Source organism: Lithobates pipiens, unplaced genomic scaffold, assembly GCF_037356315.1.
Source record: "Lithobates pipiens isolate NorthernLeopardFrog02 unplaced genomic scaffold, aLitPip1_a1.2 Scaffold_23, whole genome shotgun sequence".
NCBI classification, from domain to species: domain Eukaryota; kingdom Metazoa; phylum Chordata; class Amphibia; order Anura; family Ranidae; genus Lithobates; species Lithobates pipiens.
Window position 1 is genome coordinate 192,095,117 of NW_027507785.1, and position 27,071 is coordinate 192,122,187.

At 42.9% G+C, this 27,071-nt stretch overlaps 1 protein-coding gene across 2 annotated transcripts in view; it reads left to right on the plus strand.

The window, feature by feature from the left end:
- LOC143928077 (complement factor H-related protein 1-like) overlaps positions 1-20,036 on the plus strand; it is a 603,696-nt gene extending 583,660 nt beyond the window's left edge. For both annotated transcript variants that reach the window (XM_077452692.1, XM_077452693.1), the window contains 2 exons: positions 15,018-15,224; positions 19,643-20,036. In XM_077452692.1, the coding sequence (XP_077308818.1) occupies positions 15,018-15,224; positions 19,643-19,659 (224 nt within the window). In that variant the 3' untranslated portion in view covers positions 19,660-20,036. The remainder of the gene's footprint in view (positions 1-15,017; positions 15,225-19,642) is intronic.
- The last annotated feature ends 7,035 nt before the right edge of the window (positions 20,037-27,071 follow it).

A 27,071-nucleotide genomic window follows, 5' to 3' on the forward strand; every position in this document is an offset into this window, starting at 1 on the left:
ACTGACCCAAACTCCCCCCCCCCCCCCTCCCTCTTGGCTTTACTTATTTCTATTTCTTCCTAAATCTCTTTTCTCTTCCCTTCTTACAATTCTTTTATGCTAAAATATGCTATCTTCTTTCGTTAGCCTTTCCCTCCTACTTGGGACCATGGCTCCGGTCGTTGGATTAATGTCTTGACGTTAGTGGTTCTCCAGTCCTGGAAATCTACGAATGGGAGTTCTAATATTTCTAAAAACTCTTTTAAATCGTCTTTAGTACGGAGTGCTGCTGTTTTCCCATTCCTTGATGCTTTTAAACGGAAGGGGTACCCCCATCGGTACCTAATATCTGCTGCCTGTAGAGCTTCCAACAATGGTCGGACCATTCTTCGCTGCATTAGTGTGCGACGGGATATGTCAGGGAACAGAAGGATATGGGCTCCTTCATATTCAATTATGGGGGTGTCTCGTGCAATTCTGATTATTGTTTCCTTTATTGTATACTTATGCAATTTGCATATCACATCCCTGGGCTTCTCTTTGTTTTGAGTGCTGAAGGAGGTGACACGATGAACTCTGTCCATTTCAATAAATTCCGGCGCAGCTGTTCCCATAATTTGACAGAGTAACTTTTGGACTACTGTTGGCAAATCGCTGCTATATTTTTCCGGTAGACCTCGTATGCGTATATTCTGTCGCCGATCCCTGTTCTCAAATTCGTCCATTTGATCTCTATAATTATTCATTACTTCCTCATGGTATTTAATAGTGTCTTGGGTCTCTGCTACCGCCTGTGCCATCTCTTCTTGGGTATTTTCAATTCCTTCCATTCTATTACCTATTGTCACCACCTCTTCCTTTAATTCCTCTACTGCTAATTTACATGATTTCTCTACTGTTGCTATTAATTGTTGAATATCCGCCTTCGTAGGGAGGGCCCTTATATGCTCTCTTAGGTCCCATTCTATATTTATATTTTCCGTCTCTTCCCCCTCAGAACCTCTTTTATTTTGCTCTTTCCTACTCTGATTTTCCAGACTCTTTTTTACCATTTCTTTCCTTGGTGTGTCAACATGAGGTCCTTTATGGTCCTTGTCTTTCACCCTTTTTTCTTTTTGCTCTTCCTCGGGTATATTACCTCCCTCATCAGTTATACCTTGGGTTCCCTCCTCTTCGCTGACAGCTGCTCTTTCTTTAGCGGGGGGTCTTTGTGAGTCCAAGCCCTGATCTATTGGGGTTCCTTCCATTATTGAGAGTCTTTTTTTTTTTTTTCTCCCCTTACTCCACCGCCCCTCCAGTCCTCTTTCATGCCTCCTGGGGTTTGTGCTCCTTCTCTTTGCCTTCCCTCCAAGTAGTTTCCGCTTACTCTCCGCTCTTCTCTGCTTGTGGTTTGTAACCCCCGACCATACCCCATTGGCTCATTGTGATCCAATGTTGATGCTCCTCGTCCCACCTTTGTATGCCCACCTGCCATCTCCAAGCTCCCCCGTCTCCCTTCCTGGCTTCGGTTTGTCAATCGTTCTCCCTTTGGCGGCGTCAGGTAGGCCCGCAATACACTTGCCGAATTCCTACTTCCACCTGCAGCTGGTTGTAATGCCGCACGTCTGCGTGTTGTCATTCCTACTGCTTACTCCTCTCCGCTTCTATTATTCTTTATTATCCTTTGATTCTTTTTTTGTTATAGTCCAGTCTCTATGCTACCCCACACTGTGCATCTACGCTTCTGTTGGGTCTTAAAAAAGAAAAACAAAAAAAACCAGAGTATGCCAGGGAGGAGTGCTATTATTTAACTTTGTTCAGCTCATCGGCTTCTTTTTGTTGCCGGTCTATCTCTACAGCCAAAAGCCACTTCCCGTGTATAGGTGTTTATATTGATATGTTCATATTGTCTGTTGTTCAGTTCCTATGAATCCGATCACTAATGTCCATACACCATTATACATATAATTATAAAACCCTATGTATGCACTCAGGGTAGCTCAAGTCTTATAATCAAAGTTACTTTCCCATAGAGATAATAAAAATGGGTTCTCTCTCACCCTCTCTTCTGATGCTCTCCAAGCTATTCTCCAGACTGTTTTCTTCTGTATCTTCGGTCCAAACAGGCAGGGGGTTCACAGGAGGTTCACAGGGGGCTCGCAGACCCGCTCCGCCATCCGGGTAAGATCCGTTCGAACGTCCCACCCGATCTCCTCCAACAGTATCAGCACGGTCTGTCAATCCCTTCGTTGCTCCGCTCTTGAATGTAGAAGGTCCCGGAGTCTCGCGAGATTTTCCGCTTCTTCCGCTGGGCTCACCGCTTCGTTGCTTCGTCACCCGCTCTGTAGCGCTCGGCTCCCCGCCGGTCCGCCAGTTCCAGTAGCCGGGCGCCGCAACCGAAGCCGCTGTGGGAGACAACCGAAGCCGCTGGAGAAAAGGAGGAGGGGGGTAGCAGAGAGGTGAGACCTTCCTGGTTTTTCGGGGGGGTATCCTCAGGCTTGCCGCTGGTTAGCCATTTCGTCGTCCCTCTCTGAGGGGATAGGGAAGTCGATCATTCATCCCGCTGAGGCTACTTCCTAGCGAGGGAGGGGGGAGCGGCATCAGTCGCTCATTCACTCACACGCTCCTCTCCACCGGAAGTCCGGCATGCTCACGTGCTCACGTTACTCTTTCCACTTGCCCCGTGCAGGGCTCAGTTAGACAGTGTATGGACTGTGGAGAAGAGACTATAGAATAAAAACCAGAACCAACCTGGTGCAGGGCTCAGTTAGACAGCTCCAGGTTGGTTCTGGTTTTTATTCTATAGTCTCTTCTCCACAGTCCATACACATCTGACTCCTCGTGTAATCCCAATCCTGGCGGTGCTCTCACACTTAATTCCTCTCCAGACTCCCCCTAAGAGACTGCAGACACGTTAAAAGACAAGAGATAGTCAGAGATTGCAGACAGGACACAGGAGGTGGCTAGAGGCTACAGACATGGTACAAGAGGGGGTCGGAACATGTGCACAGGATACAGGAGGCAGTCAGTAGATGTGGAAATGGTACAGGGGGTGGTCAGAGTATGCAGACATGTAGGGGGAGCAAACAGAGGGGTTCCCCCGTTTTGGACACAGAGGGATCAGTCATGTAGGGGGATCACACAGTGGGGTGAAGTCCTCACACAGGACACATGGCTGGCAGGGCAGTGAGGTTGGCGCACACAGGGTGATCAGGTTCCTGTTCTTAGGGGAGGTGGGGTCCTGATCCCCAGGGCAGATGGGGTCCCTAGGTGAGATGAAGTCCCCGTTCCCCGGGGGAGATGGAGTTCCTGTCCCCAGGAGAGAGGGGGGTCCCTGTCCCCAGGAGAGAGGGGGGTCCCTGTCCCCAGGAGAGAGGGGGGTCCCTGTCCCCAGGAGAGAAGGGGGTCCCTGTCCTCAGGAGAGAAGGGGGTCCCTGTCCTCAGGGGGGAGATGGTTTCCCTGTCCTCAGGGGGGAGAAGGGGGTCTCTGTCTTAGGGGGAGGGGGGCCCTCTCCTGGGGGGGTTGGAAGGGGGTCCCTGTTCTGGGGATATGGGATGGTCTCACTTACCATGACATGCAGGTCCCTCATTTATGCCCGTCTGGGCTCCCTCCAGCAGCATAGATGGGTGATCAGCATATCCCCAGGGAGCACAGCTACGGCTTGACAATCTGGCAGCAATTGATGGGTACAGTGGCTGTGTTTGATAGCACAGTGGCGGCAATTTATGGGCACAGTGGTTGCATTTGAAGGGCACGGTGAGGCGGTGTTCGCTGGGCACAGTGAGGTGTTTGCTGGGCACAGTGAAGCGGCGATTTCTAGTCACAGTGAGGTGGTGTTTGCTGGGCGCAGTGAGGCGTATTTATTGGCAGAACAATGTACTGTATATGTAGTCAGTGCTATGCACGGGGGCCCCGCCCCCCTCTCCAAGTTCCGCCCCCTCTCTAAGCTCCGCTCTATCTCTCCCTCCCAGCAAGTCTCCGCCCGCTTGAGTCCATAATTTTGGTCGACCGCTGAACAAATATCCCGCACATGCGCTAATACAGCTTGAAGCCATAATTTTTCTTGACCAGTGAAGAAAATCTTGGGGTGGGCGGGGCTGCTGCTGATGTTCTAAACATCTGTTCAGCTCCGCCCACCCACAAGTCTCCGCCCACTCGAGGCTAGAACGCAGGCATTGTGCCCCAAACGCACACACTGTCCCCAAACGCAGACATTGTGCCCCAAACGCACACACTGTCCCCAAACGCAGACATTGTGCCCCAAACGCAGACATTGTGCCCATATTCTGCTGATTTAATAAATACACTGCATATTCTGATTTAAAAAATATTATACATATTGGTGCTGCCGATGATATAATAAAGCCATCGCCCGCCTGAGTCTATCAATTTTCATCACCAATAAGAATGTGCTTGAGTGCATAATTTTTCTGATCAGTAAACAAAGATCCCGCGCATGCGCGATTGCTGTTAATAGCAGCTGAAGCCATAATTTTTCTTCACCATAAGCAAAGATCCCGCGCATGCGCGATTGCTGTTAATAGCAGCTGAAGCCATAATTTTTCTTCACCATAAACAAACAAACATCCAGCGATTCAGGGGCATGTTAGTGGGGTGGGCGGGGCTGCTGCTGACGTTCTAAGCATCTGTTCAGCTCCGCCCGCCCACCCGCAAGTCTCCGTGTATAATTTTTAACCACCGCTTAAATAAAGATCTTGCGCATGCGCCGTTAATATCACGGACTTGGCGCATGCGCCGTTAATATCACGGACTTGGCACATGCGCAGTAAAGGCCCGCCGTCAGCTGTTACAGTGACTGAGCCGCACCGGAAGTGACGGAGTGAGGAATTTTCATAAGTCGCAGGAAATTTTACCACACCGGTGTTAGTTTTGGATATTCCACCTCCTTTGTCTTCCTGCCCTACCTACTAAATTCAACTAAAACTGTGAAATTTTAAAAAGTGCATTACTTCCTTCAAGGGTAAGTAAGTGTGATCTATCCTGAGGACTGTGTAAATATAAAAATCCTCTCACCAGCTATTAAAGTGATCACTGATTAACCTCAAAATCTTTGAATATAAGTACTATACTACAAAAAATATAAATGTGCAACATGTATTACTGTATACAAAAATAAAATTGCAACTAGAATAGCAATAATAAGGTTTACACCAACAAATATAATTGTGAATAACATAACATAATTCTCTGCAGATAACAGTGCTGAAGAAAACAGTGAAATTCTGTGAACCAATCCAATCTATTAAGCAGTCTGTGAAAGAATATATTCTCTTTTGGGCATTTTCTCCTTGTCACAAAGGTCACATAAGTTCACATTCAGAACATAAATCGGGAAGCGTTGGATTGCTCCCTGATTGTGGCTTGCATGTGGATTTTCTGAACACAAGTGGATTTTTTGAACTAAAGTGGAGAGTTACAACCAGGAGTTGTGCTTTGACTGCTTCTGCTTGCAAGTGTTGTTTTTGGGGGTGTTTTATTTTCTCCCCTCCTTTATTTGATACATTTGCTAGCAGTTTTTAAAAGACCTTTTTTCTGACACTTTTTAAACAGCATTTTTTTTCCCCTCTTTCTTCCTGCCAAATTAGGGGAGGGGTTAATTGTTCACAGGTGTATAAAGGTAGTTCTACAAACTCCCCCTTGAGCTTGCTCCCTGATTGTGGCTTGCATGTGGATTTTCTGAACACAAGTGGAGAGTTACAACCAGGAGTTGAAAACAGGAGTTAAGACAGGAGTCTCTAACCTCTATCCTACCTCCATCCTCCCCTCCATTTTAAAGATCCCACTGCAAGGGGCAACCAGACAGCTTTCCAGAAATGTCAGGCTGACAGCAAGCCAGATTCACTGGAACCAGAGTGTTTAAAGGGGACAACCGCAGCCAGGTAAGCTCGCACCTCCACTCCCCCCCCCCCCCCCCAGTGATTGTTCCAGGGACTCCGTCCGACCGCCTACGGGGGTCAGGAAGGAATTTTTGCCCCACTGGTGCATTTGGCTGCTACTGTCAGGGGGTTTTTCGCCTTCCTCTGGAACAACCATAGGTTAGCATACCCCTACCTCCGGCCTCCTTTCCATTTTTTACGCTATCCTAGGACGACTATTCCAGATCACAGCCAGACTTCTTTTCTAAGTGGAGACCTCCACCCTAAGTAAAGGCAGCTGGAACAGCCAGCAACCGAATACAACAACTCCTTCCGCATCCATATAGGCATCCCCTGATCAACTTGCGCGCTAATAGCCTCAAGCACGGCGGCAAGTCTGATACCTAGCCCCACCTCAGGATCAATACCCTGATCAGGATCATCATCTTAGGCCCATAGTACCATCAACAGCATCCACAAACCATGTGCTACTTCAAATACTCAGCTGAAGTTCTGCACAGACTAAGGAACATCAACACCACATTGCCATCTTCCATACAAAAAATACTTCAAAGAGAACAACTATTAAAAACCGGACGACAACCAGCTCCCAACCACAGGAAGACATCTACTCGACCACTACAATTAGATTGCGCCTTGATTAACGCCAGGTCTGCAGTCAAACATAGACTGGAAGTACACGACTTCATCATCGAGAACAATGTAGACTGCCTCTTTATCACCGAAAGCTGGTTAACCTCTGACTGCAACACCATCCTCACTGAATTGGTGCCGGAAAACTACAGGATCCTAACCGAACACCGGATAGGGAAAAAAGGAGGAGGCCTAGCAGTGATCTTTAAAGGTCACCTGGATCTCACTAAACCATCATCTCAGAACCCAGTGTCTTTTATGGAAACCCTGACGCTACATTTTCAACCAACACCCCATGACACCACTCATATTCTACTGTGCTACAGACCACCGGGACCAAAGGCCAATCTTCTTTCACCCCTCACGGAATCCTTTGCAATGCACACCCTAAAATTCTAAAATTTCCTGGCACTCGGAGATTTCAACCTTTGGGCAAACGAGCCTAAAGACCCCATCGCGACTGCCTGCATCAATCAACTAGAAGAACTGGGTCTACAGCAACTGATAAAGACTCCCACGCATGGGTCAGGACACACCCTGGACCTCATTTTCAAACAGAACATCGACGTCAACATACTCGACAACATAACTCTGCCATGGACGGATCACCACGCTATCAAATTCAAAATCACTACCAACATCACCAACGCAAAACGGAAACCTGTAACAACGCACTGGACCAGATCGCATAAAAAACTGTACTCCGAAGCCTTCAAAACCACTCTGTCCAAAAAAATATCTACAATAACTTTAAACCACTCTACGGAGGAAACTCCCTGAACAAGGCATTACTGCAATCAGCAGACTCGGTAGCACCAAAACGCAGGGCTCTCATCAGGAAGAAAAATGCTGGATGGTTTAATAGCTCCCTCTCCGTACTAAAGCAAGAACGCAGAAGAGCGGAAAGAACATGGAGAAGAAATCCCACCGAGGAAAACCTATTTAACTACAAAGGTCTGACAGAGAATTATCGGAAAGCAATCTTCAAAGCCAAAAAGGACCACTTCTCATATACAATCTCAACGGCCGCAAACCAACCACGGGAACTGTTTAAACTGGTTAATCAATCAATGAATCCGGTGTGCCTGGAACCCCCAGAAAACGAATCCCAGGATTACTGTGACAAACAGTCGCATTTTTTCATCGATAAAGTCAAAACCATCAGGGAAACAATTTGTCAGAAGAAAACATCCAACCTCAGCCAGCAAATACATAAAGAGGATGTCCGCACCAACATACCGCAACCGCCAAAATTTTCACTATCCCCAATTACCGTAGACACCGCAAAAAACATCATTAATAAACTGCGTGACAGTACCTCACCTATTGACATCATCCCCACAAAACTACTGAAAGAATGCTCCGACATCGTGGCTCCAACCATAACCCACCTCATAAACCGATCATTCCACGAAGGGATTGTTCCCAGCATCCTCAAACAAGGCATCGTCAAACCTCTACTCAAGAAACCAAACCTGGACCCTCAGGATCCAAACAACCGTAGGCCGATTACAAGCCTCAACACCATTTCTAAGATCATGGAGAAAGCTGTAGTACATCAGCTACAACGTCACCTGGATACTCACAAACTCCTGGACCCGCTGCAATCAGGCTTCCGCCCGGGTCATGGGACAGAAACAGCTCTCCTCAAGATTTGGGATGACGCCCTCGAAGCAGCAGATGATGGAGAGCCGTGTCTCCTCGTACTGCTAGACCTAAGTGCAGCGTTTGATACAGTAGATCACAATACTCTACTCGTCCGCCTCACAGAAGTAGCCGGAGTCCAAGACATAGATCTCGAATGGTTCGCGTCCTTCCTAGGAAATCGGTCACAGACAGTGAAACTAGGAAAATTCCTCTCCAAAACTCGGGCAGTCACCTGCGGAGTCCCTCAAGGCTCTCCGTTGTCACCCGTTCTCTTCAACATTTACATTCGCCCACTCCTTCAAATCATCAGATGCTCAGATCTCTGCTTCCACTCTTACGCTGACGAAACGCAACTTTATTTCCGGATCAATGGAAAAAAAGATCACCAACAACAACTTGAAAACTGCCTCAAATCAATAGAGGACTGGATGACCACCAACTCCCTCCAGCTGAACCAATCAAAGACAGAGCTTCTTATCTTACACCCAAATCATAAGCCCGCAACCAAAACCTCCTGGTCTCCACCAACCGTCTTTGGGCAGACTATCTCCCCAAAGACCAAAGCGAAGAGTCTCGGGGTTATTTTAGACGCACAAATGTCAATGGATGCGCAAATAGGATCTGTAGTCAGTCGATCTCACCATCTGCTGCGCATGCTTCGCAGACTCATCCCTTTTATCCCAAAGAATGACAAAGCAGTGGTAGTTGGAACAATCATTAATTCACGACTGGACTACGCAAACTCGCTTTACATAGGATTACCACAATATCAACTTGCGCGATTACAACTGATCCAAAACACGGCGGCAAGGCTGATAACAGGAAAAAAACCCTGGGAATCCATTTCTCCTTCACTGAGGAGCTTACATTGGCTAACCGTAAAAAATCGGATCAGGTTCAAGACCCTTTGCCTCACCCACAAATGCGTGCATAGAGAAGCTCCGCAATACCTAATGGAGAAAATAAATCATTACACACCAAACCGCAGTCTTCGATCAGCCAACAAAAACCTCCTCCTCGTGCCCAAAGCCCGGTATAAATCCAAGGGTGATCGGAGATTCGCTGTCCAAGGGCCTCGGCTATGGAATGCTCTACCAATCAACATCTGCCTGGAAGAAAATCACCTGGCTTTTAGGAAAAAACTCAAGACCTTCCTCTTTTAGCAGATGATCAAAGCTCGCCACAGCGCCTAGAGGCGATTCAGTTCGCATTGTGCGCTATATAAGTATTTCATTCATTCATTCATTCAAGGAAGACTGACAAAATATCAGTCCTGGAACTTTCCACACAGGTGCCTTCTGCAAATTTAGCTCAAAGATCAACTCAGCGAATTCAAGCTAATTAATGACTGTGATTACTATTAGTACACAGGCTAAAAAAAACTGAGAGGAAAATCTAGTGCTCCACTGCTGAATAACTAACGTTATTAAAAGAAAAGTTAAAATAACACTCAATCAGATGAGATCCCCATGTAAATCCTATGAAGCAACACTGCTGCACTGAATAGGAGTTGTGTGGCTCCCTGGATGGATGGATAAGAACCAAAAGCATGCAGACGGCCTACTCTGTCCTCACTCGCTCAAACCTCTGCCGGGCAGCGAGAAGGCTGTCTGCAGGCTGTTAGTTCTCATTCATCCATACATCCTGCGAGTCATAAGCGTGTGCAAGGGATGTGTCAGGTGTGCCTGGGCACACTCTGATCCTAGAGTTGGCAACCCGTCAATCATGGGCAGGTGACAGGTAAGTAAAAAGTAACAGTACAGCGCAAATAAATGAAATATTAATATAAAAAGTCCATAGATGAAAAAATGAATGAATAATAAATGCAGTGATCAAGAAGAATCCGCTTGTGCAGTGTGTCTTCAATCAATATAACAAGTGACGATGTGATCCCTTCACCATTAAGCAAGTTGGACTCTCCCCTCAACTAATGGACCCCTGATAAATCGGACAGGTCAATAACACATGTTCCCATCAAGGGTAGATCATAAGATTTCAGCAGACCAAACGGGAGTCCTCCAAAGAAAGATCCTCCTCCGTGTCATCAGATCAATATGATTTCATGTATAAATACAAAGAACAAGCAAATCTAGTGCTCTCCGTTGATATAAATTTATTTTAAAAGCAAGTAAAGAGAATATACACTCACATTTGTAAGCACTGATTTCCAGTGCTGAGTGCTAAGCAGAGAAAATGAATACCATGCGTGGATCAGTGTGTTAGCCTGCGGATGACGTCACGGCGCGAGTCACGTGGTCCGTACGCGTTGCGTCCCAAAAAGTAGGCGGGACTTCATCAGCGGTGACGGCATGACGTCGGACGGCCGCTCTTAAGCCAACACACTGATAATAAGCCAAAAAAGGCAGAGTTATGCGCAAGACAAGTGCCAGGGTAAACACGTATCAAACGTGACACCGGAACACAGATCTGCGCACAATAGCAATATGAGGAAGAGAGGAAAGATGCATTAAAAACAAAAAATAAAAAACAAAACCAGAGGTAAGCGTAAATATTGCCTACTAAATGGCAACATACAGCAATCCTCTGGTAGCTCCCACATGAGCTAAAAATATAAAAAATATAATATTATTGCCAAAAAGCAATGCAATATTATAGCACTGAAATAAGGCCACATATGTGTGTATCTCCTAATCAGTCCAACATTACTGGCAAATAAAGACATAAAATGTAAACCAACATTGCCGCTGACATCATCAGCAAGCCAACACTGATCCACGCATGGGTAAAGGGGGCAAAAGTAATAATAATCATAAGACAATATACAAAATATACAGAAAAATATATAAAAAATAATAAAAATAAATATAAATATAAAAATTAAAATTAAAATTAAAATTTAAAAATAAAAAAATGATAAATAAAATATAAAAATACTTAACTAACAATACAAATAAAATAAAATTGAAAAAGGAAAAGGAAAAAGTAATTATTATCTGTCCGAAATGAAACAATTTAAATCAAAATCAACGTTCAAGCCCCTTGTTTCATGGATCCAATAGGACTCACGTTTGCTTAGTTGGCGTATGAAGTTACCTCCACGCCAATGTTTGGTTACCTTCTCAATCCCTCAAAAACTCAAACTCTTAGGGTTCTGAGAATGCACCAATTTAAAATGGCGAGACACATTGTGAGTCTTGAGACCCTTTTTAATATTATTCACATGTTCGCCCAACCTCACATGTAGGGGTATAGAAGTTCTACCAATATATTGGAGACCACATCCACATTGTAACATATATACCACCCCTGCAGTAGAACAGGTGATGAGTTTATCAATCTTATATTCCCTGTTATTACTAGTGGCAATAAAAGATTTTCTCCTCTTTATATTACATCTGGAATGTCTGCATGCCGTACACCTGCCGCACGCATAGAAGCCAGATAAAAAGGAGAAAAGTCTACTTTCAGTATGTACAGGAGGATCGATAACACTAGGTGCTATCTGGTCACGTAATGAGGGAGCCTTCTTGTATATGAAAGAGGGCCGTGCAGGTAAAAGAGGACCCAACACACGATCCTGTTTCAATATGAACCAGTTTTTGGCAACCACTTTTTCGAATTTTCTTGTGCTGTACGTTATAATCCAGAACCATTCTGAAGTTAACCCTTCCACTTTTGATTCTTTTACTTTATCTCCAACTAAAAGAGATCTATCCATCTGTTGGACCAAAGCCATTTTATGATCAAGGGCAGATCTATCATATCCTTTTTCCTGAAATTTAGAGGATAAGGTTTGGGCCTGAAGTATAAAATCATCCACACGAGAACAATTCCGCCTCAGTCTTACATACTGTCCTCTGGGGATATTGCATAACCAAGACTTATGGTGGCAGCTCCCCAGAGGAATGTACGAATTACGATCGGTTGGCTTGAAATGATTTTTTAATACTAGTCCATCATTCCCTTTAATGATCTCCAGGTCTAAGAACACCATCCGCTCTTGGCTGATGTTCCAGGATAACTGGATGTTTTTATCATTAGCGTTCATGGTGCAAATAAATTCATCCAAACCCACCCGATCACCATCCCATATAAAGATCAGGTCATCAATGAATCTATTGTAGCAAATTAATTCCTTGGGGCGGTTCCGAAAAACAACATCCTCCTCCCAGTGGGCCATGAATAAATTGGCCACACTGGGAGCAAACCTAGCCCCCATGACAACCCCCCTTACTTGTAAATAAAACTGATGGTTAAACCAAAAATAATTCCTAGACAAACAAAAATCTAAACATTTGAGAATAAACTTTTTATGGCACTCAGACAGATCGGAATAAGTGGACATAGCCCACTGAACTGAAATCCGCGCATCATTGTGGCCTATAATAGTGTACAGGGAACCCACATCAGCGGTTACAAGAAAACATGAGGCCGTACTCTCTAATGATTCAATAATTTGAATAATGTGTTTAGTGTCTTTAAGGAATGCCTTAGTTTTCAACACCAGGGGTTGTAAAAAGGTATCAATGTATTGACCCACTCTCGAGGAGATGGAGTCAATACCGTTGACAATAGGTCTGCCAGGAGGATTAACACAATCTTTATGTATTTTTGGCAGGCTATATATAATGGGAGTTCTGCAGAATAATGGATCAAGATATGATCCCTCCTTTTTATTAAGAATATTCTTATTTATCCCTTCTTCTATTAGCCAATGCAATTCATCCTTGTACTGCAACATAGGATCTTTATTCAAAATTTGATATGTGTCAGTATCACTGACAAGTCTATTCATTTCGGACATATAATAATTTTTATTTAAAATAACCAACCCCCCCCCTTTATCTGCGGGGCGTATGATTATATCATCCCTACTCCTAAGGGATTCCACTCCCAATTTGATATATTGGGGGTCCTTTACTTTACGTACTTTAAGGGTATCTAGATCATTTATAACAAAATTTTTGAAAACCTCCAGAAACTTGTTATCGGTGTTTAAAGGGTTAAACGTGGATTTATTACGGAGATTAGAATGTTGATTTTCAAATGTTTTAACTTGTTTGACCGGGTTGGATAAGAAATATTTCTTCATATTCAAATTCCTAATGAACTTTTGAATATTAACATAAGTATGGAATTTATTTAAATTCCTAACCGGAGCAAATTTTAAACCCCTATCTAAAACTTTTAACTCATTATCACTTAATGGGCATCCACTTAAGTTATAAATACCTGCTCCTATTGGGGTTTTTGTTTTTTGAACTCTCCTGCCCCCTCTCCTTCCTCTCTCTCTCTTTTCTTTTTCGAACCTGACCGCCCGACCGGGGGGTTCCATAAGGTTGCTGTCTCCACCACTCCTGATGGGTTGGTGGGGGTACAAATGGTGGGTTGATAGGTTGGTGGACGGAGGGTTGCGCATAAGGGCCCCTCCCGGGACCACTTTGTGCACCCGAAAAATCCCCTCCCTCTCCAGCTCCTCCATACTGTAGTGGTGCAAACCTATTGGACACAGGCAAGGAATACCTAGGTTGATCACCGTAAGGAGCCCTCTGATGGGAGCCATAATCATACTGGTATCCACCCTGTCTGTTTGGGGAATGATAGCCATAATAGTACTGGGACTCATTAGCAGGAAATTCCCTAGAATCCAAATTCCTATCATGATTACCATTACCTCTACCTCTTTTTCTTCCATAATTATTACGGGGTCCCTTACCATATGTACCACCCCTGGGAGCACCACTCCTATTGTTGATAGACCCAGAAACAGGATACTCCAAAATAGGGGTGCCTTGGTACACAGGCTAAAAAAAACTGAGAGGAAAATCTAGTGCTCCACTGCTGAATAACTAACGTTATTAAAAGAAAAGTTAAAATAACACTCAATCAGATGAGATCCCCATGTAAATCCTATGAAGCAACACTGCTGCACTGAATAGGAGTTGTGTGGCTCCCTGGATGGATGGATAAGAACCAAAAGCATGCAGACGGCCTACTCTGTCCTGTCCTCACTTGCTCAAACCTCTGCCGGGCAGCGAGAAGGCTGTCTGCAGGCTGTTAGTTCTCATTCATCCATACATCCTGCGAGTCATAAGCGTGTGCAAGGGATGTGCCAGGTGTGCCTGGGCACACTCTGATCCTAGAGTTGGCAACCCGTCAATCATGGGCAGGTGACAGGTAAGCCACGATCCTTACTTGCCGACCCCCAGAACCTAGAGAGGTTAGGCGGCAGGGGTGGAAATTAATGGAACCGATCTGTATTTTCTTCTGCAGCAGCTGACAGTAGACTTCTTCTCCTCTGCCTCTCACCGACATTCAGCTACCACAGGAGGAAATTACAGAGGATTAGTACTAATGTATGCCATCCCTCTTGTCCCAGTTCCTCTTATTTCTACTGCCCAGGTCCCCCTACGCCCCCCCCCCCCCCATTGGTTTAAGGATGACAAGCGGGGAAGAGGCCGGTTAAAATGTCACAAACGCTTATGTGTTTGGTGCTTTGAGATGCACATCCTAATGAAATAGGCTGCGCACACCTATGCTGTGAGCAAATATTTTTTGGTGCTGTGTCTGGGAACAGTGTGTCTGCCTTTAAAACCACAGTTCCATTATTTTCTCTTGCTCCGGTTGATTTCTATTCTATTAATTTGGTATAGTGTATCATATATTACATGATATTTTATAACACGGTAGGAGAGAACACAAAGTAGTTTTATAATCAATCACATTCATGAAAACATTACCCATAAATATCAGAGCTTTGAGAGTGAAAGCTGTCAGGGATTTTGTCACAAGCACAAAGTTTGGAGGCTGCAAGCCTGAGCATAAAAAAGATTGTTATTTCAAAGTTCAAATTACATACCTTTTCCTTGCACTGTAAATTTTAAGGTAAAAAATTTAGTTTTTTTTTTTTGTTTGTTTAGGTACATGTCGCATACTTCAAAGTTACCTTGATGAAAACTTCTTAGAACTGGATGAAAGTCATGACAATGAGGTATTTTATGAAGAAGGAGAAACTGTCAGCTTTAAATGTAAAACTGGATATAGAAACAGGAATGGACTGACTGGAACATGTACTAAATCCAACAGACAACCAGCTGAATATATACTGACTTATCCTTATTGTGAGGGTGAGTAGCAATTTATTAAACATTAACATTTTGTAATTATTTCAAAATGTATTGTATGTAGCATGTGTGCAAATGATGATAGCTATATTCAGTCTTTGAACCAAAATATCGAAAAAAACATATTCACTCAAGAAATGCCCATGAAGATCCTTATCAAGATCAAGGTAATCAAATGGATTTTTCTAATAAGAAAAAAAGAACAGTTACACAGTAAGACCTCATGCATACAAGCTTTACAAATTGGGTGTATTTCCATATGCTGGAACCACAGGTGCTGCAAATCCCCCTGAACATAGACAGTCTGCATGCAGAGTCGAAGGCTCGTACGGGCACGTGTGTTTATGCAAGTACCTGTGTATACCCACAAACAAACGTAAAGTGTGGTTCTTCGCACTACTACGTGAACAATAACAAACTAATGTGAAAATGCTGCTGGACCTGAAATGTAACACAACTCACAAAACAGTATATAAATGAGCAAAGGTGATCCGCGCAAATTTCTAGGTGATACTAATTAAATAAAAGTGTGAACTATACAAATAATGAGCTTGGTATAAAAGTCCGATAAAATAGTACAAAGTGTCAAAACATGTGAAAGTGAAATGACTCTTCTGAGAAATGATATCAGGTTCTTCTTAATAATGATCTTCACAAAAGCTCAATGCTCACAGAGCGCTTACCTACATGTGGATTATGGTTAGCCTTGAAGATATCCTGTATTGGAAGTAGGTGCACAGCAGCAGATATCCAGTTGGTGACCATATGGGGGGGAGTTTCCACAGTACTGATGATGCTTGGCCGGGCTCTAGTCCCCCCCCCCACTGATAATCCACTGCTCCTTCAGACCTCTCAAAGATATGGTTAATTTCCGATTCCAACCATTAAAGAAAGAATAAAGAATGGCCTCCCATAGTTTAATATGTATAAACAGTATCAATTTATTAAAATGCCAAGTGGATCCTTACAGAAAAGCAAATAAACAGGCTTATGCAGTGTAAACTAATTATTTACGTCACTTCTGGTTTGCTTCAACATTCGAAAACACCCTACGCGTTACATCATGACACATGACTTCATCAGGGGAACCGGATTGGGTGTTGGTCAATTCTATTTATGTCCAAAAACAGGAAGAGTATTCACGGCCATTTTGTTGGAGAAAATTTCTCCAACATAGCGGTGGCCATTTTGTAGGTAGAAAAAAGTAAACTACAGCAGTTATTCTAATGGGATGTATATTGGCAGCCAATTTGTAGGAGAAAACGTCTCCACCACACCAGCAGCCATTATATAGGTGGGTAAAAGAAGGCTAAAATGATAAACTTAATGAAGTAAAACTGCCCCACCAAGGCAGCTGGTATTAAAATGACACAAAATAGGTATGGACTATAATGTGCATCAATTCAAAACCATGGTGTGGAAACCACCACAACAGGCAAATGGTGAACTGGAGAGACCTCATATTTACTCATTTAGTCTCTCCAGTTCACCAATTGCCTATTGTAGTGGTTTCCACACCTTTGTTTTGAATTTATGCATATTTGTTGACACTAGGGGTGTGCATCTTCACTGGCCTCACGATTCGATTCGATTATGATTATCCTGTCCACGATTCAATTTTATTCGATTCTGCTGTGCATCACGATGCATCATGATTACTGCACATGGTTTTCATCCAAAATATTCAAGCAGTCAGAAGAACTCAGTTTTTTTTTTTTATATTATCTGTTCTTAAAAAAACTCTCTGCATGTAGCAAAGTGTAAACCCAGAAGACAACTTAAAGAGGAGCTCCAGACTGACCCCAAAATACTGCAAGAGAGGATCAGAGACTACAGACATGATACAATAGAGGGTCAGAGACTTCAGACATGATACAAGAGGGGGTCAAAGACTGCAGACATGATACTAGAGAGGATCAGAGACTGCAGACATGATACTAGAGAGGATCAGAGACTGCAGACGTGATAGAAGAGATGGACAGAGACTGCAAACAATGTCCCCATTACGTCCCCCCAAACGACAATGTATTTAATTTCATAAATGATGGTTTATGTATGTCTTATTGTCTTAGTGATTGATTGACATCACAACTTCATTGATACCCTATTTTTTGTATGATTTGTGGTTTTGCTCATTACTGCCACACACATGGCTGCATGTGTGGGGCAGTGATGAGCAAAACCACAAATCGTACAAAAAAAAGTATCAATTTCAAATCAATGAAGCTGTTATTTGAATCGGTCACTAAGACAATAAGACATACATAAATCATAATTAATGTTGAAATGGCATGGTTATGCTCATTGGTCACTTTAATGTGTTCATAATTTGGCAAATTTGCAGTCCACATAATGGTGTATCAGATATATGATATATAATATTATATTATTGCTAGTAGCCAGTGGCGGCTGGTGCTCAAATTTTTTGGGGGGGCGCCAACAAACTGAAAAAGAATAATCAATTGCAGCCACTGTGCCCATCAAACGCAACCACTGTGCAATTGACACCACTATGCCCATCAAATGCCACCATTGTGCCCATCAAACGCCGCCACTGTTCCCATAAATTGCCACCACTGTGCCATCAAACGCAGCTACTGTACCTATCAATTGCTGCTAATGTGCACATCTATTGCTGGCAGTGTGACCATCAATTGCCGCTACTGTGCCCCATCAAATGCTGCCAGTGTGCAATGTGCATCCCCTAAGTAAGTACATGATGATGATGATGATGATGATGATGATGATGACTCTCGAGCAGCCTGTGAGGGGGACTGGAGGACGGAGGACAGCCGCGGCTGTCTGGCATCTCGGGTCTCCCACAGCAGCCTGTTGTAAGAATGACGGAGGCAGCCTATGTGTGCGCACTGCACACAGTGTGAGGTGAGTCAAGGAGGAAGGCTCTGCGGAGTCAGCTTGGGACCGGGTCATGACTCTTTGAGGGACAGACACTTGCTCCACGTGTCTCGCACGTTGACGCCGGCCAGCCAGCTGAGGATGCTGTCAGCAGGGGGGCAGGAAAAGATGCTAATGCCCACGGCTCCTTCAGCTGCTTTCTGATCATTGGGGGCGGGAAAAGAGACACGGCTAACGCCCACGGCTCCTTCGGCTGCTTTCAGTTCATCGGCAGGGCATATAGCGGCGCACGGGTGACGTTATCATATAATCGATTTATGCAAGTCGTAGCATCGATGCTGCATCGTGGGTGGTGGAATCGTGATGCATCGATGCTATAATTAATTTCAACACCCCTAGTTGACACATTATAGTCCATACCTTTTTTGTGTCATTTTAATACCAGCTGCCTCGGTGGCAGTTTTACTTCATTAACATTATCATTTTAGCATTCTTTTACCCACCTATATAATGACCGCTACTGTGATGGAGACGTTTTCTCCAACAAAATGGCCGCTAATATACATCCCATTAGATTACTGCTGTAGTTGACTTTTTCCTACCTACAAAATGGGCGCCACTATGTTGGAGACATTTTCTCCAACAAAAATGCTGTGAATACACTTCCTGTTTTTGAACATAAATAGAATCGTTCAGCGGCTAATCCGGTTCCCTGATGAAGTCACGTGTTGTGACGTAACGTGTAAGGTGTGGTCGGATGTTGAAGCCGACCGGAAGTGACGTAAACATCGTGTTTGCACTGCATAAGCCTGTTTTATTTGCTTTTATGTAAGGATCCACTTGGTGTTTTAATAAATTGATACTGTTTATACATATTACACTATGGGAGGCCATTCTTTATTCTTTCTTTAATGGTTGGAACCGTAAATTAACCGAATCCTTGCGAGGTCTGAAGGAGCAGTGGATTATTAGTGGAGGGAGACCCCCTCAATACAGTCGTCAACTGGAGATTCACTGCTGTACACCTACTCCCAATACAGGATATCTTCAAGGCTAACCATAGGTAGGTAGGTAAGCGCCCTGTGAGCATTGAGCTTTTGTGAAGATCATTATTAAGAAGAACCTGCTATCATTTCTCAGAAGAGTCATTTCACTTTCATGTGTTTGGACACTTTGTGCTATTTTTTCAGACTCTAATACCAAGCTCATTATTTGTATAGTTCACACTATTTAATTAGTATCACCTAGAAATTTGCACGGATCACCTTTCCTCATTTATATACCCACAAACAGCTGCTTGCAACCATTTATTTCTATGGATGGCTGTACCTAGCACCTGTACACCTGAAATTTTACATTGTATAGCCCCAGGTGCCTATGTGCTAAGGCTGATTTACAAAAGTATTTGAGAATTTTTGAACGATAAAATGAAGATTCATTTCAATTATCCAGTCATGTGAAAAGCAAATTCCTGTTTATTTAAAGTGGTTGTAAAGGCTGAATGTTTTTTTTACCTTCATGCATTCCATGCATAGGCTAATCTTTGATCTTTTTTTTTTAAATAGAAGAATCTGCTGTGTGAAGATGATATGATGCCATATACATTTTGAAGATGTTTCCATTTGAATAGTAAAAAGTTTGTTGGAAATAATCTTGGAGTTTTTTAACTGAAGGAAGGAATTGATATGTAAACTGATGGATGAAGAAATTATTGCACAAATTAGTTATGACATTAAACAGATATGTTCATGTGTTTTGGCTTCACTGTGTGGATTATGTTCGAGTGAAAACAAATAAAGCATTGTACAGTGACCTATATTTACAGGCATGCAAAAATTGTGAATTTAACATAAGTCATTGAAGTCTGTTATTGGTTTTATACAGTTTTGCAGATAAATGTAATTTTAACCAATGGAAATTCCACTCCTTGCACATTTATTAAAGCTGTCCCTTACTAATAATTTCTATTGGGTGAGTCAGTTTTATCTATAAGGCTACACTTCAGGCCTCTAAAACAAAGGTCTACAAAAATAATATCTGTATTATACATATTGTAAGTTCTCTAATGAATGTAATGTTGTATAATAGGTAGAAGGCTATTATCAGATCCTTTACATCAATGGTCAACCTTTTTCACACTAGGGGCCAGTTTCATGGAAGATAATTTCCACAGACTGGGGGGGGGGGGGGGGGGTTGGGGGTGTTGATGTGGTTGGAAGGATTGGTGGGCGTTGTGATACTAGGGAATCTCACATGACCGGTGGATAATGCGCTAATGTTAAAGGATCCAACAGATATAAAAAGTTGCAACTTCTTTCTAAAAGCAATATGTCTTTAGCAAGTTTAGTAGCGCAGCCGGTTCTTGCTGCAATTGGTGTATCTCAGCCCATTAAGGAACAGTTTGTGGAGATACTTAAAATTCTGCCTGATGAGCAGGCCCAGCAATGGGCTGGTGTATCAGATGCACTATGTTTCACAGTGCTATGAAAGATTCTATCATTCAAGCCTCATGCTTGGACTAATGCATTCTCGTGGAGTTCTGTGGCTGAAAAATTGGTCAGCCGAAACACCATGTAAAAAGCTCTTAGCCAGTTTCCCCTTTCATGGTGAACGGCTATTTGGAGACGATCTGGATAAATACATTCAAAGGATCTCTAATAGGAAAAGCTCTCTTTTACCAGTAAAGAAGAAGTTCAAATATTTCTCCTTTAATCGTGCTGCCTCTCCTGTGCCAGGGGCATCAGCCTCTAGGCAGTTTAGAGGGCCTCAACCATCAGGTTCAAGGGGAAGACCCCAAGGGCAGCACCAGGGTCAGAAGAGATCCTGGGGCAGAAAGCCCACAAAGCAAAATGCTAAAGCTTCCTCATATAGGGGCGCCCCCGCTAGCTCGGGTGGGGGGAAGGCTTGTGCAATTCTCAAATATCTGGCAGGAACAATATCAAGACAGATGGGTGGATTCTGCAGTTTTCCCTAGGTTACAACTAGAATCTGGGACGGTCAGACTACGGGACTGTCCTGTCAGGATTCAGTCCAACAAGACCATGGCTTTGGCTTACATCAATCACCAGGGGGCACGAGAAGTCGTGCAGCCCAAAAAGAGGTGAATAATGTTCTAGCTTGAGCAGAACACAACATTCCTTGCCTATCTGCAATTTTCATTCCTGGAATAGAGAGTTGGTAAATGGACTACTTGAGTCGTCAACAATAATTTCCGGGAGAATGGTCTCTTCATCTCGACATCTTCCTAGCGATATGTCAGAGATGGGGTATTCCGGACATGGACCTATTTGCGTCCAGATTCAACAACAAAGTCGACAACTTATCCAGCAAAAGGGAAAATATTTTCTACCTGTATCCTGGAAAGTGTTAAAAACAGATGCCAGCCTTCTAGGCTGGGGAGCAGCCCGGGAAGAAGGTTCTGTCCAGGAGAGATGGTCCAGGTTAGAGGACCTTGCCTATCAACATTTTGGAAGATTTTTACGTTTGGCTCTAGAATCTGGGATGGTCAGACTACGGGACTGTCCTGTCTAGGGATGAGCTCGATGTTCGAGTCGAACGCATGTTTGACTTGAACACTGTTTGCCTGTTCAGCGAATCCAGAACTTTGTAGGCCGTTCACGCCATATTCGTGTGGCGCTCACGGCCCACAATGCACTGCGCCATCACAGTGCATTGCTGGCTCATGATTGGCCAAGCATGCACTGTGACCCCGCATATTTGGCCAATCACAGCGCTGGCAGCAAGGGGAGCCATAATTGCCTGTGGCCAATTATATCTCGGGGGGGTTAGTACTTGCCCCACACTATATAAGGCCACCAGCGTGTAGTGTGTTGGCGTGCAGGGAGAAAGCAGGATAGGCAGGGACAGTGTAATCTTTACTTGTTAACCTAGCGCAGTTACAGTGGGTGTTGTGTGCCTCCTGCACGCTATACACCTGCAGATAACCCTTATTGCTGGTGTTGCTCTGTTTCTCTAACACAGGCATCTGCAGCATTTACAGTGGGTGTTGTGTGCCTCCTGCACAGTATATACCTTAAGATAACCCTTATTGCTGGTGTTCTGTTTCTCTAGCACAGGCATCTGCAGCATTTACAGTGGGTGTAGTGTGCCTCCTCCACAGTATACACCTGAAGCTACCCCTTATTGCTGGTGTTGTTCTGTTTCTGTAACACAGGCATCTGCAGCATTTACAGTGGGTGTAGTGTGCCTCCTGCACAGTATACACCTGAAGCTACCCCTTATTGCTGGTGTTGTTCTGTTTCTGTAACACACTCATTTGCAGCAGTTAGAGTGGTTGTAGTGTGCCTCCTGCACAGTATACACCTGAAGCTACCCCTTATTGCTGGTGTTGTTCTGTTTGTCTAACACAGGCATCTGCAGCAGTTACAGTGGGTGTTGTGTGTCTTCTGCACAGTATACACCTGAAGCTACCTCTTATTGCTGGTATTGTTCTCTTTCTGTAACACAGGCATCTGCAGCAGTTACAGCGGGTGTTGTATGTCTCCTGCACAGTATACACCTGAAGCTACCCCTTATTGCTGGTGTTGTTCTGTTTCTGTAACACAGGCATTTTTCAGCCCCTGTTTAACAGGGGCATGTAATTACAATTTTTGATGCAATGCTTTGCAGCAGGGCTCATTCCTGCACTAGAGTATCTGGGAGAGGCTGCAGTGTCGTGTGCACCTAAAGCTACCCCAATTGCTGGTGATCCTATACCGCAGGCAGCTGCAGTAATTACAGTTGGTGTATAGTGTACTCTGCACAGTATGCACCTAAAGCTACTAGACATGTGCATTTCATTTAATTCCGAATCGAAATTCGGACAAATTTTCATTATTCAGACAATCGGATGCATCTGAATTACCGAATTACAAAAAAAACCACAGATGAAATTTGAATCAAATTAAAAAAAAAATTCTAGTCGAATCGAATTTGAAAACAATTCGACTCGAAATCGAAAACAAATTCTAACAAAAAACGAAAAAATACAAATCGATTTCTAAAAAAGAATACAGTAAAATAGAGTATAAAATAATAACACAATAGAATGAAAATAAAAGAATAGTAAAGAACAGAATAGAATTTACTAGAATGTAATAAAATACAATAAAAGAATATGACCTTCTTCTGAAATTATAATTTCGAATAGTATAAATTTGAATTCGAGAATAGATTTGAAAATAACTCAAAACAATGGAAACTAAAATAATATATATTATATTTTATTACAGTCTATTCTTAGTCTATTCTTTTCTATTATTTTATATTCTTCTAAATTTGAATTTCAGAAGATGATTTTATAGATATAGAATTTTATTTTTATATATATATAAATATATCTATAACCATTTTCGGAAATTCAAATTATATATAGAATTAAATCGAATTTGAATATAAAATATTCTAAACTAATAGAAAACAATATCATAAAAAAACAATAGAACAAATCAGAAAAAAAAAATGTGTGTGTGTGTATATATATATATATATATATATATATATATATATAAAACTAAACCATGTTACGGCATTCGAATTTTGTATAGAATGAATTTGAATTCCAATTAGAAAAGATTTGAATAGAAATAGAAAATAGACTAGATGTATATTATTTTTTTATTCTATTCTGTTCTATTGTTTTTCTAATAAATTCTTTCCAATATTTTCTATTCTATTCTAAACTATTTGAATTAATTCTATACGAAATGTAAATTTTGGAAGATGGTTTTATATATGTATGTTGTGTATTGTTCACTTGCCACGTCTCCTGCCACAAGTTGTGTATTGTCCACATGCCACATCACCTGCCACAAGTTGTGTATTGTACACTTGCCACGTCACCTGCCACAAGTGCCACGTGACCTGCCACGTGACTTGCCACATTACCTGCCACAAGTTGTGGGGTTCCTAGCACCAAGTAATCCCGAGATATGGGCAATATGTCAAGTAATTTTCTGCAGCAGAGAATGACATTTTGCGACCCGACTTTGAGGCCACGTATCTCAGGGCCACTTATAGCTAGAATCCCCAAATCTGGTATGCAAACACAGTATAACAAGCACCAAGTGACCACGAGGTACAGGGCCCCAAATTCAGGTCGCAAAATGTCAAGCACTTTTCTGCAGCAGAGAATTACATTTTGCGACCCGACTTTGGGATTACGTATCTCTGGGCCACTTGTAGATAGAAACCCCAAATTCACAAAATGTCATTCTCTGCTGCAGAAAAGTACTTGACATTTTGACCATATGGGGTCACTTGGTGCTAGGAACCCACAACTTGTGGCAAGTGGACAATCCACAACTTGGTCACGTGACAGGTCACGTGGCCAGTCACGTGGCACTCGTGGCCGGTCACGTGGCACTTGTGGCAGGTGATGTGGCAAGTGGACAATACACAACTTGTGGCAGGTGACATGGCACGTGGACAATGACATACAGCATATGTACTTGCCTTATGATCTCCATCCATGTATAGTTGAAAAACTTGTCCTCAAAACCACGCAAGTTCTCATACATAGCCCAGAACTGCCCTCTATTAGGTCTATTGACAATGATTGGATGGATCCAGTAGCAACGTCTTCTTCTCATCCTCATCCTTTCGCTTCTTTTCTTCCTCTTCCAATTCGATTCGAATTTGAATTCATTCTATATAAAATTTGAATTTCGGAAGATGGTTTTATAATATAAAATATGGTGTGATGTCATTATATACACACACATACATGTAAAGGACCATTTTCCAAAATTCGAATTTCATATAAATTAAATCAAATTTGAATAGAAAATATTTGAAAATAATAAAAAACAATATCATAAAAAAAAAAAACAATAGAACAAATCAGAAAAAAATAAAAATATCTCTCTCTCTCTCTCTCTCTCTCTCTCTCTCTCTCTCTCTCTCTCTCTCTCTATATATATATATATATATATATATATATATATATATATATATATATATATCTATATATAACCACGTTCCGACACTCGAATTTCATATAGAATGAATTTCAATAAGAATAGAAAATAGACTAGAAAAACAATAGAATAGAATAAAATATAATATATATATTAACATATATAAAACATCAGCCATTTGGGCACCACATGCTTGACCAGACATATGTCGACCTGCCATGCAGTTCATTGGCAAGCATACCTAAAAGACCCACACCAAAGAACAAAGCGGACCTCTCCTTGCTCCTCATCAGCTGGGATCTCCAATCCCACTATACCTTCAGTCCTCTCTGAAACCTGCACTGAGAGGAATGAAGGTGTAGAATTAGGTGTGTCACAGCCAAGTACTTGCGGGCAATCTGCTTTTGGTACACCGACGTCCGATTGTACCAGGCAAATTTCCCTTCCCCAGCTACTGCACTGCTGAAAGAAGTTCACTCCCAGCCATCCACATGCCCAGCGGTTGAATGCTAGCTTGGCTAAATTGCTAGCACTTCCACTGCTGCCTTTTCAGTTGGTAGACTCAGCCCCCTTCCGTGAGTTTATGGATTGTGCGGTTCCTCAGTGGCAGGTTCCCAAATGCCACTTTTTTGCATGGAAGGCGATTCCGGCTCTCTACTGGCATGTGGAAGGCAATGTCTTGGCCTCACTGGACAGGGCTGTCAGCGGTAAGGTACCTGGGACATTCATTGTGCACTCAAATTAAGTGTTTTATTTTATATATTTTTTAAGGCATTGTTTATAGTAATGTATTGCACTTTATACCATTTCACACAACTTTAGAGGTGACATGCCCATAATGCGGGTGAAGTAGGCAGTTCTATAGTGGTGCCAATACAATCATGTTATTTTGTGGGTTTTGATACACACTGTGGCAGTGTCATATAGTAATTTTGTGACATTCAGTAACTTTGAGGAGGGAGTAAGTAGTTTTGTAGGAAGTATTGATATATGCACGGCACTTTGTAGGTTTTGTAAAACATTGTGGAATTTAAATTGTTAGCGCAACCCACATTATATACATATTACCGCTGACTCATTGTCCAGCAGGCATGGACAGGTATGTTACCTATCTTTCACGGCGCATTGGGTGACTCTGCTGGCAGCTGGGAAGGATGCAGGAAAAGGTGCACTAGTGTTGGAGGTTGGTCCACCACCATGCCTACAAAATGCTACTACTGGTGATTCTGACACACCTCTCTCCTCCACCCCTCCTCTTCTTCTTCCTCCATGGCCTCTTCCTGTGTTTTGTCCTCGGAACCAGCGGTGCTCCATAGGCGTTCAAGGGGCTAAGCAAGTACACAGGCAAAAAGATGCCACGCGGTGCTTGCGCTGGTGTGCTTGGGGGACAGAAGCCACACTGGTGCAGATATTCTGTCAGCTCTGCAGGGGCAGGCTGAGAGGTGGTTGACGCCACACCAGTTTAAGCCAGGAATGGTGGTTTGCGACAATGGCACCACCCTGCTCTCCGCCCTCCGACAGGGACAACTGACCCATGTGCCCTGTGTGTGATAAAAGGGGGCTAGCAATGGGTCAAGAGATTTAGTGAGGTGATCCCATCCCTAATAAATTGTAAGAAAAGAAACCCCCTAATTAGGTGGGATTTTAAATGACCACCACCACCAAACAACAATATAAAACATATACATACTTTATTAGTGGTTACAACATAGATACAAAATACAACCAAAAAGACACATAGGCTGCTCGTTTCTCAGTGGTTTGTCTACAAGTAAACAAATACATAGATCAATAAGACAAGCCAAAGAAAAGATAATTAAAATAATCTTCTTATATCACCAACACCCGACGCGTTTCTAGTTGCTGGTATCACAGAACTTTCATCAGGGGTGAAGAGCAAAAACTCAATGACATATTGATATTTCTACAATGTAAAAAACAATCTTTAAAACAAAGCAAAAAAAAGGGGGTGAGGGGGAAATATGGGGGAAATATGGGGGAACTTCTCTCCCCCCTATATGGCAACAAAAAGACCCACCTGAAATCTTGTATTAATAGGATGTCTGCTTGAAGGACA